We start from the raw sequence: 13,613 nt of genomic DNA on the forward strand, positions 1-13,613 counted from the left end.
ATTAGAGTAATGCATATCCTTCAAATTTTGGAGGGTAAAACGAACAAGGTTTGGTTTCCCCATTAAAAATTTTAGTAGCCGTGAATTTTCTCACTCCTAAATTCTGCTCTAAATTTGTTTTTCTCGCCCAAATTTTGCGATCAGGTATGCAATTCAAAGTCTTTTTTTTATCATTTTTACTTCAAAATTTAATTTTTGTAATATGAATTTCAAAGTTAGGTTTTATTGTTGTTTATTCAATTGATTATGTTGATCATTTATACCTTAAATGATTAATTTTGTGGAAATCATCTGAATTTAGAGCCTAAATTACATGATTGATTGATTGGATAGTTCATTTGATTTGTGTCGCAATGTTTAATTGAGTTGGTTTTTTTAGCTGGAATAATTTGCTGCTGTGAAAAATATTATCTGAAATTCCAAAAAAACAATGTGAAGATGAATGAGAAGATTGTTGAAAGCAACAAATTAATAAGAGTTGCACATTTATCATACAATATTATCATATTTAGAAAATCTCGGGAAAACCTAGCTATTGACCTCTATAGGCATCATTTGTTATTGAATATTGATGCCAAAATTTATAGAGCCAAATATGGGTTTACTTCATGATTTTGAAGATCATTCTGAGTAGACTTCGCCTTTTTTTGCGATTAGTTTCATGTATGATTATCAAGTAGAGAAATAAGCGGTCTTAGGATCTGTCGATAGCGATTTCCTTTGGCTGACTTGGAGATCTGGTGGCTAGGCCTTTTTGTTGTGAATGTACCGAGTCCTTTCTGAACATTGTGGTACTAACTTGCCGAGCTGATGCTCTTCCACTTGGCTAGGTATTCTAAGAATAACATGACTTCTGTTGTGTCATACAAGGAGTACGATGCCCATGTTTCTCTTGGGATGGATGTGACGATGATGGAATAGCCTTGTCTCTTTCGGTGTATAAGCTACAAATTTGGAACAAAAATTAGGATGGACATGAAGATCATGAATTTATGAACACCATCCTAGTGTCCAATTAATCTCCTCTTCCTATTAAAGTAAAATTGAATTAGCTTATTTACCCCCAAGTGGGAATTTACTGCGAGTTCAGATCAATACCTCAAAGGCATCTTCATCACTTGTGTCATCTCCTATGTATATTGGGAGAACGTCATTGGAGCTACCCAACCCGAGGCTATCAAGTAAATATTCTAGAGCATGACCCTTATCCCAGTCAATAGGGGGTCGTATTTCCAAGACCTGATTGAGAAAGAAATAGCCTTATTATATGAAAATGATGTAATTTTTTTTTCCTATTGTCCAAAATATGAAACTGTATTGTCCCTACTGTACCTTTTTACCTCTTGTTAGCCGAAAGTGTGGATGCTCTTCAAGTACAGACTTCACTTCCTCTTCTAATGAGCCCAAGTCCTGCATTTTATTTAGAGCTGTTATAAACACTTTTCTTGTTTACTCGTACACTATCAAGCTTCAACTGCTGCTAATGTAGCTTAATTATCATTATTCTTAACAAGAACAAATATCATAGGATTGCACAATCCTACAATCCATAAAGTGAAAAGCTTGGAATTGGCTTAGGGATTTAGGCTTAGTAGTATTGCAGTGAGATTGGAGATTTGGAGTAGCGTCTTTTAGGATCAAATAGTACCTGTGCGATCATTATAGAATTAACATGACAGTAACTCTGTAGTGCTTCTTTTTCTCTTCTTTATGCTGTTATTGGGGGAAGGGGATTGTCTCGCGTGATGCATCAAGTATGATGAGTTTGTGTGTTTGCTACCATTAACAACAATATGAATGCAGACAATTCATTTCTTAGACGTGTTTTAGAAATTATCTTCAAATATCTTGGCATAACTATGTTCAATGAGGTCATTAAGGGCCAGATAATGGCATCTAGCATAAAAATATCAGGTTGATGCATCGGGGTTGCTGCCCCGGGTGCACTTTATGCCAAATGGTGTTGGCCCAAGGCCGACCCAAAAAGAGTTCAGGCAGCCATCAGACCCCCTGAACTAAAAACTGCATGTTCGGAAAGGGGCCAACCCCCCTAAAGATGGATCCATGGTTCTTGTTGGGACTTCTTTCCCGTGCTTATCTGCTATAATATGTTCACAACTGTCTGAGCTATGCATTTATAGGAATTTGTCAATTTAGTTACTCTCCAATTCAAAAATAAAGTTACTGATACTGATATATTTGGCTGTTTTGGTCTTGGGGGGTTATGGTGATTGATATTCATAGGTTGACTATATGCAACCTTTTCAGTTTCAATGGTTTGTGGTCTATTCACTTTCAGGTTTCAGAATAGGTTTCTGGAACTGTTGAGAGTTGACTGGCTAATTTGGACAACGATTATTCATAACATCAGCTAGAAATTACCTCATCTGATACATTTCTGAAGTGGACAGACATACAGAACTTGTTGTCTTCAATATTCACACCATCAATTGCTGCAGTTTTCTCTTTTAGTGACATCTGGATCTACAAGGAAATGCAATCTATGTTGAATCAAATGATTTGAGAGAGATTAATAATTAATGATTATACAGGCAGTTTATGGATCTTTTACCATTTACCAAGTACCATTTTTAATAAAATTAGCTAAGACTAGTAGCTGTAATCTTTATCCTTAAGTAGAAGCATTATCTATAGAATGGCTTTGTCAAGAATATTTAAGTGACATGTTTGACCGTCAACTAGATAACAATTCAATAGCTGCCAACAAGTTAATGCAGACCAAAGGCTCACTTGGTTCAGTGGTCTTGGTCCGTGTTTTACCAACTCTTGCCCTATCTTCACTTATTTCATGTAATTTTTTTCCTTTAACTTTGATATAACAAGCTATATATTAACTCTGAACTAATGCATATCTCTGTTTTTTTTAGTATATTTCAACTTTTGATAATAATATATTATATGAGATGAATGCTGAATGTTTACCTGATTAATTTCAGACAAATACTTGTTTGCTGGTTGATAGATGACAAGCTTGTTTCCCTACAAGAGAGAAACCATTTCATGGGAAGGTAAATTGGGTTTTGCTTCATATGTATTTTTGTGCAATCAGTCAAATCTACTTGCTACAAATCTCCGCTATGGTACACATTTATGTGGTATATTTCGTACTGTCTCCTTTGATACTTGAGGGAACGGAAGCTATTGGTCAATGCTAAATTGTATATGTTTATAGGTTTGAATCTAGAACAGAGGAGAAAAGCCAAACCTTTAGGTCAACTGCTTTTGCATGATATTTCCAATCTCTAATCCTTAGTGGCTGCAATGGGGCCATTATATCCATCCCATGACTACCAGCATAGTAAATATTGTCCAATTGGACAAAATCATATACCTAGAAAATGAACACTACAGTTAGAGTTTATCTCTTATATACTCATTTTTCTATGTATATTATATTGATTTTGCTACCTTTTCTCTGCTCCTTCCACTGATTATTGAAGTTGGGAAACAACAGCCAACTTCATGCACCACAGCACGCATCTGCAATTTTTCATATTCTGTTGTAATTAGTGATCAACATGTATTGACTTCCTTATATAATCCTATAAACTATGCTTTATCTGTTTTTGATGTCTCATAGATATTTAGGCTCACTTTTATATTGAAATGGTATACCATATGAGTGATATGACTAATCCTTGATAAATTTGTTTACCTTGTCAGTCATAAAGGCAACATCAGGGTCATTAACAATTGGTGAAAGGGTTCCATCGTAATCTAAGAACACAACAATCTTTTTGTTCTCAGCTCCATGCATCATCTTCTGGAATTTGTCCAAAGCAGAAGGGTGCTTCTCCTGTATGCCATACAAAGTATGTATTAGGAATTAATACATTCTAGTACTGTTATGTTGTTTTCTGTGAAATTTTGGTCCACCAGAGACCCCGTTATTATGATTTCTCTGCAAATGGACACTAATAAATACGACAAAGTATATGAATCTTACTAGCCACGAGTCATATGAATGCCAATTTGTGCTCCTGTCTTCATCAAAAGTTGAGCTTGAGACTGACTTCAAGTTGTTAAGTTTGGCAATCACTCTAGGAAGTCCCATTGGTAACACTGATATTTTAGATTTGTGTATTTACCTGTGATAAAATTGTTGCTGCAATAAGGTTAGCGTCTATGGTCAAAAGGATTGTACATTTATACTAAAAACATAAAAAATCACCATAATTAATGTTTTTGTTCTGCCTTCTGTGAATAATTTGTTGTGCTTCTTTACAAAGGATAAAAAGGCTCTGAATTTCTGACTTCAAGGGTGCATGCAATGCAGCTATAAGTCTATAATTTTGAAAGAAAAGGGTGAGCTTAAGAAGAAGCAAGATTTACATTCAGCGTTTCTCCAAATATAGATGCAGAGCGCCCTGGGTAAGGCTGAAATCTTCTAATCTTCTTCTGCAACTTTTACCTGTAGCTTGCCCTTTTCTGCCTAATTTGCTATTATTAGGATCTATAATATTTATACTTTTATATAATTATATGTCTAAATTGTGAGCCATAAAGCTTCAATTTGGCACCTTAAGAAGCTAAGATTTCTGAAGTAGATATATAGACAGTTGAGCTTCATTGTTACAGACAAAAAGGGGGTCACAAACCTTTTATGTGGGGACATTTAAACTTTCGGTTTCAGATGGCCACTTGAGCACCCCTCTTTTCTTTCCTCTTTCGCAAGAAGCAGGCGTAGTTTTATTTAAAGGTCAATTGCAAAGTTGTCACTTCAATGAGGAGGGATGTTGATTTACATAAGGAAAGTAAAGAGGGGAATACTTCATGTAAACCTTCATCAGATCAGACCATCCTCAATGGTCATCCATCTATGCAATGCCAAGCTTGAATCTAATGGCTTTGGATCTTGAGTGCTTAAAACTATGTCTGCTACAGGTCACGGAATTTCCTCCCGGAACCTTAGGGGCCACTTAGAACCCTATGTTTTCCTTTCAGACAGGCAATTATGTTGTATTCTTTCAGGAGTGAGAGGGTATGAAAGTGATTCAAACAGGTCACTGAGAGAATAATGGCCACTTATGTTTAAGCCAAGTACTGAAATAGAATGGGCACAAAAACTGAAAGTGACTTTGCTATCCAGTTATCTAAATCGTAGGACTTGCCATTTTGTAGTGGGCAGTGCAATGCCACACATAAGTTTGGACGACAATCCCTGATTATTTAGAACTATTTGCAAATTAGAGCTGTCAAATGATGATGCAGACTTGCTATATATGTCATAGGTCAATACACTTTAGCAACATGTGGTTGAAGGGTATTTGCTGATAAGATATGTAAAAATCTTGTAGAGTCATTAATATCAGAGCTAATGAACCTAGTACAGATGCTACCATGTTCATGAAGCAAGAGTTGAGGCACTGCAGTCTTATATTAATATTATTACGAAGTTTAACCAAAGATTATAAATCCACACCCAAGTTTATGAAATTCGGATGTTGGTGATTTTTATGTATAGTACAATACATTCTAGAGCAAATCTAGGAATTATATGATAATCATCTCTATGATGTTGCCAAGTATCGGCCTCAGGTGTTTTTGGGTTTCCACTGTTGTTGGATTTTAGGCATGGATGTTGGCAATTTTCCACCTTTTATTTCCCATAGGCTCATCAAAAATTTAGTCCCCTTGAATTTTAGGTTGAACTCAATTGTGTTTATTTAGGTTTCAGCTGTATAAGCTTCTGGTACCACTGTTCCATTTGACACAACTTTTAATTTTCCTTACAACCCTCTTCCACTAGGAAGGAATTATAAAATAAAAGATCCATTTTTATGCTGTTAAGCTAAACTATAGTGGATTTGATATTCTTTGTTGAATAGGTCAATATGGAAATTTTGAAGCTTATTTATGATAATTCTTGTTATAGTAGTAAGAGAGGTATCGCGTTGCATTTATATATTTTAATAAGATTTCTTTATCTTTCATTTGATGTTGTGAAAGTGTGACACTACTAGTTAATTTGTTATGGAGGTAGTTTTCTAATTTTGTGGAGACATAGCAAGGACCACAAGTCCACTAAAATTTGATCTTGAAATAGGACAAATGTCTATTTCAGTTCAAGGGATGAATCCCAACTGTCAATTGGCCGTGGTGATTATTCACCGACCTTCAGCCCTACATACTTTGTTACTTAACTGTTCTACTGAAACCAATTACTTTGGGTCCCTGATTTGATGCTCCATCAAAGTATGTGACAACCCCATTGGGGTTCCCGTGATAGGAACTTTAAGCACACACACACCCTCTCACTTTCCCCAACTTGCAGGGAAAGTAATTAATCTTGTACTAGAAACCAAGGAAATTAAAATGTTATCTTGAATAAAGGACATTTAGGGATGATCTTTCGTGTACCCGTTAAAAAGATTGAATTGCATCATGAAGATAGGAAAATAATCGAAATGATGTACTGTGTAAAAAAGAAACATTGTAAATCGTACTCTGTGCTCCTCCTGTCCTAAATATGACTTGTTTGTTTGGAAGTTTACGATTCCTATGTCTGATGGACACATGATATAAATATCAAAAGTGAAGAAGACTTCAAATTTTGAAAAGATGGAGCACGAAATTAAGTATTGAGATATTTTCTGTCACAAGCTGGAAGTCTCCATACAAGTATTTTAGAGTCGGTTATTTTAATTTTATTTAGTGAGTATATACGGAGTTTACCCCAAATTTGTAACAGCTTATGCCATTAGTGAAGTGAACCTTTATGAGTGGCAATGGGATAAGGTCTGCAGTTCAAGACACTCTGGTTGGTGGCTGGGGTATAAATTATTACTCCCTCTATCCCATAATTAAGCTAATGTCTGGAAACAGTGGGTGGAGATACATACAAATAAAACTACCCTGCCTGCCTTCAACTTCAGTGTAGCAACGGAACAAAATTATTTGGTCCCCAGGCGGAGCCAAGAGATAAGCAAGCCATGCTTTGGTGAAATGTGTTTGTGGCGAAAATATCAAAACACACCTTAATTTCTTTTCTTGCAAAGAGCAAGAAGTGTTTACCATGAGTTTTGTAATTTAGCTTAGTATTTCCTGATTGGGTAGGATTGTATTCAGGTGCTTGCTTCTGCTCTCCACTGAGAGCAGGAGGAAGATAAATCACCTTGGAGTAGCTTGGTTTATAAGAGTATCTGGGATGACAAGATTATGATCATATATTGTGATTTTTATTTTTCGAGTATTTCACACTAGCTGTTACATAAGCTAAAGCTAATGCCGCCTTTGTGAGTGTGATCAGTTTTTCTAGGAGTTATTGATCAAGTGATCAACTTAGTTGTACAAAGATTATTAGACTTTTTATTTAGCAATAATAATTATTGCCTTATTTTGATGACTAAGACTTTAAGCACAATTCATCTATCTTGTACTAATCATGTAGTAACATAAAATTCTCCATTTGTTTCACAATTTGCAGTGTGGCAGATAAATGATGGGCAAAAATCAGCTAGAAGAAAGAATTTTAGAGCAGTGAGTCAAGTTTGGTCATACTCGGTTATAACCTAAGGTAAGAAGGTCCGACATATTCTTATATTTAGCTCTTTGAATCAAAGGCATGAGACTAACATACGAATCATTAGCTACTATTGCAATGGTTCTGTTTTCTTATTTTCTTAAAAAGATTCTTGTACAGTTCTATGACATTATTTTGTAAAAATTTGTACTGAGTTTTTGCATATTTAATTTTAAAAGTTTCTTTTATATGATTGTTATTCTATATCTTTTATATGATGGAAAATTAGGATAACAGTTGGTTGTGTTTTTTTTACTATAAAAAAGTCTAATGCGACCTGTTATATTATTAGCTGATTCAATATAATATAGATAATTTATTTTATTAACCTAAATTATTGGCTTGAAGCACTTTACATTGTTCTATATTTTTTTAGTGAATGGATTGTTCATCTTTATAGCCAATAATGTAGAAAGCATGCGAGATGCATACAAGTCTAATTGATTTGATGTGCTATACTTTAAGGGAATCAATCATCATTATTACTAGGCTAAACTTAAAGAAACTCCAACCCAAACCACCCTTTCGCACGAGTACAACTTTAGAGAAAAGACGATAGAACCAGAAACACCAAGAGAACCTAGCTCTAACCTAAACCATCCTGAAAGGTTGAAGTCTTCTCTAGGGTTAGAATGTTAGATTATCTAACAAAAATGCAAAATGTTGAATATATTTCATGTACTAGTAGTATTCAAATATTATTGATGTATGCATAACTTACAACATAAATTCGAGTTCTTTATCCATATAAAATTAACCATATGGTGAACACATACTTTTCATATAAATGTGCATGTATGATAAAGAGAAGCATACCAATGTTTGTCTTCCAATTCGTGCGTTGCAAGCTTTAGATACTTGGCAGGCAGTGGGATTCACAAGTGACAATGTGGTTTTTGAACAAGTTAAGTGAATGAAAGAGAAGGCATGAAGGATAGATGAAATCTATGGAGCAAGAAATTTAAGTTTTAGGCAGGGGATGAACAATAGAGTAATTAGAGGCTGCCTTATATAGAAGCTTGGCCATCACTGTCTTCCTTCTCTCTCTCTCTTTCTGTTTTTGCTTTCTAAATAATGTACTCTAGTGCTTTTCTCAAGGGTTTTTGGTTAGGGACCAAAGCCTCTATTTTACACTTGGGCATACATATGTGCTCCACACGTGTGATGCATACGCCTTTCTTAGGTAGTTAGGTGCACCAAAGTGTGAGATAAATTCTTCTATTAAATGAGAACTCGAATGAGTCTCCACTTAAAAATTAACCCATGGTTGTAGTTTAGGTATACCCGGGTACCTTGGTTTAGGATTCCCCTAGATTAGCCCAGTAGTTGTAGGATAGTAGTTTAGTTACACCCTGGTTATGTTATTCGGACTTTTCATTTTATGTTAGGTATCATGTCAAATGTTCGACACCCAAGCATGGTAGTATAATTTGACCCTTCAATTGTGGCCATATCATGAATTTTTTAAACTAGATAACCGGATTAGACACTTGAACATGTATCCAAATCGAACATGAGTACCTGGATTGGAGCAACATAGCACCAGGGTACCTTGGTTTAGCAACCCTCCTCCCTTCTTTCTCTTCCATAAAGAGTCGCGAGAACCAACCCATTTTTGCTAATTGATCAGTATGTTTTTGCTTCTCTATTCTTGTGTTAATAGAACACTTTTTTCAATATTGACATCAAATTTAGCTGCAAAGCCCATATAAATAAAGCTGCCTGTACAATCCTTTATTATACAACTTTGTCCTAGCAGTTTCGTCCTTAGGTGTACAACTTCATAAGTTCACAAGTCTGATGGGCAACCCACTGGCCACTGCAATTTAAGCCTCATTACTTACCAACTTCTAGTAGTCCTAGGCGCATACACGGTAGGGAGATTTGGGGCTGCACGTACCCATCGGGTTTGTATTAAGATCATGTACAAGTGTACAACTACTTCCGCGGACACCCTTAATTGTGTGACATTGATGCAGAACTTGTACCTGCACAGCTTGACTGAAACTCTGTTTGAAGGCATTTCCTTAGGTTTGGGTTGCTTCTTGGCAGATTAATATTGTCTTTAGAAAGACCAACAATACTCACAATTGCCAACTGCATAGCATTAGTAGGTTGGATACATGAGAATCTCATTTCTTAATGATCTGATGCTTGCCTTTTGAAAGGCAAGATCTAATAAAAATGTTCTGCTGGCAAGCATGAAACAAGTTGAATATTCTTCTTTTCCAAACACTATTATTTTTTATTACATATACTTAAGTGTCCTACTGGTGACTCGAGTGCTACCAAGTCGTTCCTAAAACAAATATTGGTCTTATTTGGCGATCAGTTGTTAACAATATTAACTATTTTACTGATAGTTTTGGTTAGTTGGATGATTTTGAATAAAACCGTCATTTGATCTTTGAAGTAAAATAAAATTTTCACTCTGATTCAAAAAGGGTTCAATAACCCGATATACGAGTACAAGTTTTCTCTATTGATTCAACTTGATTTAGGCCCCGTGCAATTGACCTAAAAATAAACCGTTTTTAATCAGTTTCAGGTTATCCAAAGAAGGCCTAACAGCTTTAAAGCCAACCAAGTTGAATATACACCATTTGTCAAACAACCCTATAATCTTGGCTACATAACCTAACAGAGAGTAAATTATAGTAATAACTTTCCAAATTTAGCCAATCATCATAGCTATCTCCACCATCTGGACAAGTGAGAGCCATTCATTGAACTATCACCACAAAAACATTCTTTTTCTGTAAATTAAATCATTAAAACATTTAAATTTTTATTCTAAAATCTTGTGAGTGCTAAGAAACCCATGCATGTTTATGTTTTTGTTTTTATGCTTTTGGTGTTCAACAGGTAGTGTTTGCAATTGTTTTGAAGCTTTATTAAAGTTAAAACACTAATTAGAAACACAAAAAAGAGAGTGAGCACTTATACTAAATTCCAACCATCCGATTCAGCCACATGCATTGCTTCGTCCTTGATTTTACTCCAACAACTTTTGATTTTCTTCCACATTGTTTATGAGTTTGGACATGACCCTTTTTAATTTTCATATTCATTATATTTTTGTCTTAATTATATAATTTTATGCTTGAAAAAGTTTACTTGGGTCATTTTTGTTAAGTAAAGTACAAATTTCGATTCAAGTGGAATACTCCCTCGGTTTTTTTTTTCGACAAGCTAGCGTGTCTTTCACATATGTCGAGATGTATGTTTGATCATTAATTTTTTCTATTGTGTATTAAAATGTTGGTGAAAAAAAAAATGTGAAATTGATCTTATGAAAATGTACATTATGACTAATCCAACTCCATATCCTACAACAACGCTAAGTTCTTTAATTTATAAAATATAAAACAAATTTAATAAGTCAAAAATAATATATGAACAGTCCAAAAGTCATATTGTGTCATTTAAACGAGAGTAGAATATAGTTATTATTATTATAAACTATGTATTTCAAATAATAAGAAAAAATTAATGTACTTTGAGCATTGGAGTGTCCACATTAAACAAAATTAAAATGTTTTATACAAAATAATTAGATTGGCTTTTGGATGCAAGTGAGAACTAAAATGTCCTTATCAATAAGGGCGCTAAGCTTTCGGAAGTTATATACATTGTGTGCATATACAAAGCATAGGAAGCTAGGAGATGCCACTTACCGAATGATTGATATGGACATTTCAAACTATCTTATAGTAATAATTTGATTTTTTTTATAGGATGCTTTTCTAAAGTTCATGTGATTTATGGGTGGAATTCCACTTGAATGAAAGTAATTTAAATTGAACGGGTTAAAGCTATCTTTTTGTGTAAAGCAAGTTTAATTTGATTTCAGAAGAAATAATAACCTTTGATCACTTTGGTTTACTTTTTATTTGTTGGTTAATTATGTCCTTTATACCACTACTACATCTCTTCTTGAAACGATTTCCTTAAATAATGCTTGAAAGTATAAAAATAAATTGTGTTGGTTTAATATTGTTGTTATTAATACCGTTTTCAAGTGGAATTGATTTTAATAGCGATTTATATGCAAGGAAAAACCACTAATAGTGCTAGCACAAAGAAATTGTTTGTTTTAAACATAATTTAAGGAAATTATTTCTCTTCCACAATTGCTTATCATGGACTCATGGGTGTTTGATGCTATTCGCATTTATGGCATGTACTTCTACATTTTTGAGGCAATTGTTCTTGATTCTGAAATAAGCTTTGGGCAAGTTCAGCAATAACTTGTGTAGTTGCTAAACGTAGCCTGTGTCCTGTGATCCTGCTATGCTGTATAACTTTGTAGTATTTGATATGATGTTCTTGTTTGATTTAATACATATACATTTGAAGATCCGATTCAAACCCAATTTCCTTGGATACTATGATAAGGAATGCATTTTCAAGTTATATCTTAGTGTACTAGTTTCATTATATCGTATGAAGTTATTTTTTTATCTCGAGTATTTGTCACCAATTGTTCACTTTAATACCATGGGGTAAATCCGTAAATGTATCTGATCTTGAAATAGATAACACTAGAATATGAAAACATCCATCAGCAAGAAAATAAAAATTACTTATGATTTTCTTGAATGTTGAAAGATAGCTGTGTTTAATAACAACGGTTTCTTAAGAATGTCTATTAGGCTATACATGAAATATTAATGGCAAATGAGATTTTGGCATCAACTTTATAGCATTTTAGCCTAAGAAGCATCACTCTGCGGCATGCGGCCATATTGAAATATATGCTCCCTATCTTGAAAGAATAAAAAGGCATGAACTGTAAATAATAGCATTTATGTATATTTTCTTTATTGAAACAGAATAGCCAAAGTGTCACGATCTGGGAGTTTGGATCCCGAAATATGCGGCGCGTTCTAGCCTTTTGACAGCAAGAACGCTAGCCTTGAGCGGAAGAGGGGCTTGTGAGCACAAAGCAACACAAGCGGGTAATTAAATCAAAGGAGCACTCACGTCTATTTGGGCGACGGAGTGCGGGTGGTCGGGGCTTGTGACGGCCGATACTTAAAGGTGGGCTCAAGCGGGTCCGAACCACGAGTTCTTAGTGCATCAAGTTGGTTTGAAGGGGAGCTATTATGCAAGTAAGACACAATATCTATAAAGGTCTAACAACAAACAAGCATAAAACCAAGGCAACACTTGGTTGAAGACTTAAGATTTCATTAATCATTCACCCTCTAAAGAGCTTTAATTTGATTAGAAGGAAAATCCCTAGAGAACACTGAACTGAGAGTAACACAATAATGGGACCTCAAGCTAAGAAAACATAAACTAAACTCTAAGAAAGCATCTAAAGGGAATCTAATACATAAAAAGGAGTTGGATTCTAACACAAAGGCATATTGGGCCGAGGGAGGGGAGACCGGGCCGCGGTCGACGGTGGGGGCTGGGTTGGCAGTTCGTTGGGGAAAGGGAAGGTGGCCGGGAAAAGGGACAGGGTGGCTGGTGGTGGAGTTGTTTTTTTTTTAAAAAAAAAGTTTTTAATTATTTTAATTAAAGTTTTAATTATTTTAATTAACATCTCGGTAATTTTTATTTCCGGGTCTAAATAAGTGAAAAATTGGCCAAAATCGAAGACTATATAATACACGATTTTAGGTTAGTTTTTGACATTTTTATAAAAAATGAACTGAATGTGTTGGATGAGTCCTGGGGCATCTAAGGAGGTTTGAAACCATAAGACACCGATAAACATTTCCATAAAGTATCAAGAATGAGTTTTGACTCTATTCATGAAATATAGTGATTTCATAAAATAAAGTCAAAACTCATTTTTGGTACTTTATGGACATCTTTATCGGTGTCTTATGGTTTCAAACCTACTTAGATTCCTGATAACTTGTTATTTGGCATGATTTTAGGGTACTTTTGAACCTTGTTTTCGTTATTAATCGACATCAAAGTTCATTTTTATCCTATTTTTATGCAAATTTTGTACCATCCATGCTTCACCGGTTGTTTGTGTTTTTGATGTAATGTAGCTATTTTTAGCACTATGGACATGATCAAGCATGAGTGAGCCATGGAGGAAGAAGGA

General features: G+C 34.7%; 1 protein-coding gene and 1 long non-coding RNA gene across 7 annotated transcripts; one reads left to right on the forward strand and one right to left on the reverse strand.

The window, feature by feature from the left end:
* Nucleotides 1-29: 29 nt before the first annotated feature.
* Nucleotides 30-13,272, forward strand: LOC110714210. Of its 2 annotated transcripts, XR_002510110.1 has the most exons (6): nt 30-144; nt 2,958-3,029; nt 3,685-3,833; nt 4,298-4,392; nt 7,448-7,537; nt 12,379-13,272. It is a non-coding gene; the product is annotated as an uncharacterized LOC110714210 (long non-coding RNA). The 2 variants fall into 2 exon arrangements; XR_002510109.1 differs by lacking the exon at nt 12,379-13,272 and having other exon boundaries at nt 7,448-7,820.
* On the reverse strand, nt 440-8,609 carry LOC110714209 (probable trehalose-phosphate phosphatase C). 5 transcript variants are annotated; one of them, XM_021892697.1, is made up of 10 exons: nt 8,360-8,608; nt 3,968-4,109; nt 3,677-3,817; nt 3,430-3,501; nt 3,227-3,352; nt 2,944-3,000; nt 2,383-2,484; nt 1,333-1,410; nt 1,099-1,239; nt 440-944 (listed from the first exon to the last, which is right to left on the reverse strand). In XM_021892697.1, exons 2-10 carry the CDS (start codon nt 4,073-4,075, stop codon nt 795-797), a joined length of 975 nt encoding a protein of 324 aa, XP_021748389.1. In that variant the 5' UTR covers nt 4,076-4,109; nt 8,360-8,608; the 3' UTR covers nt 440-794. The 5 variants fall into 5 exon arrangements, with proteins under 5 accessions (XP_021748389.1, XP_021748386.1, XP_021748390.1 ...); XM_021892694.1 differs by having other exon boundaries at nt 3,968-4,126; XM_021892698.1 differs by lacking the exon at nt 8,360-8,608 and adding an exon at nt 4,354-4,988 and having other exon boundaries at nt 3,968-4,126.
* Nucleotides 13,273-13,613: the final 341 nt, after the last annotated feature.

Source organism: Chenopodium quinoa, unplaced genomic scaffold (genome assembly GCF_001683475.1).
Source record: "Chenopodium quinoa cultivar QQ74 unplaced genomic scaffold, ASM168347v1, whole genome shotgun sequence".
NCBI classification, from domain to species: Eukaryota; Viridiplantae; Streptophyta; class Magnoliopsida; order Caryophyllales; family Amaranthaceae; genus Chenopodium; species Chenopodium quinoa.

Coding starts and splice junctions, on each gene's coding strand:
- LOC110714209 (XM_021892697.1), bottom strand. CDS start 4,075: ATGGGACTTCCTAGAGTGATTGCCAAACTTAACAACTTGAAGTCAGTC. Junction 3,353..3,429: donor GTGGAAGGAGCAGAGAAAAG/GTAGCAAAATCA, acceptor TTCATTTTCTAG/GTATATGATTTTGTCCAATT. Junction 945..1,098: donor GTGATGAAGATGCCTTTGAG/GTATTGATCTGA, acceptor CCAAATTTGTAG/CTTATACACCGAAAGAGACA.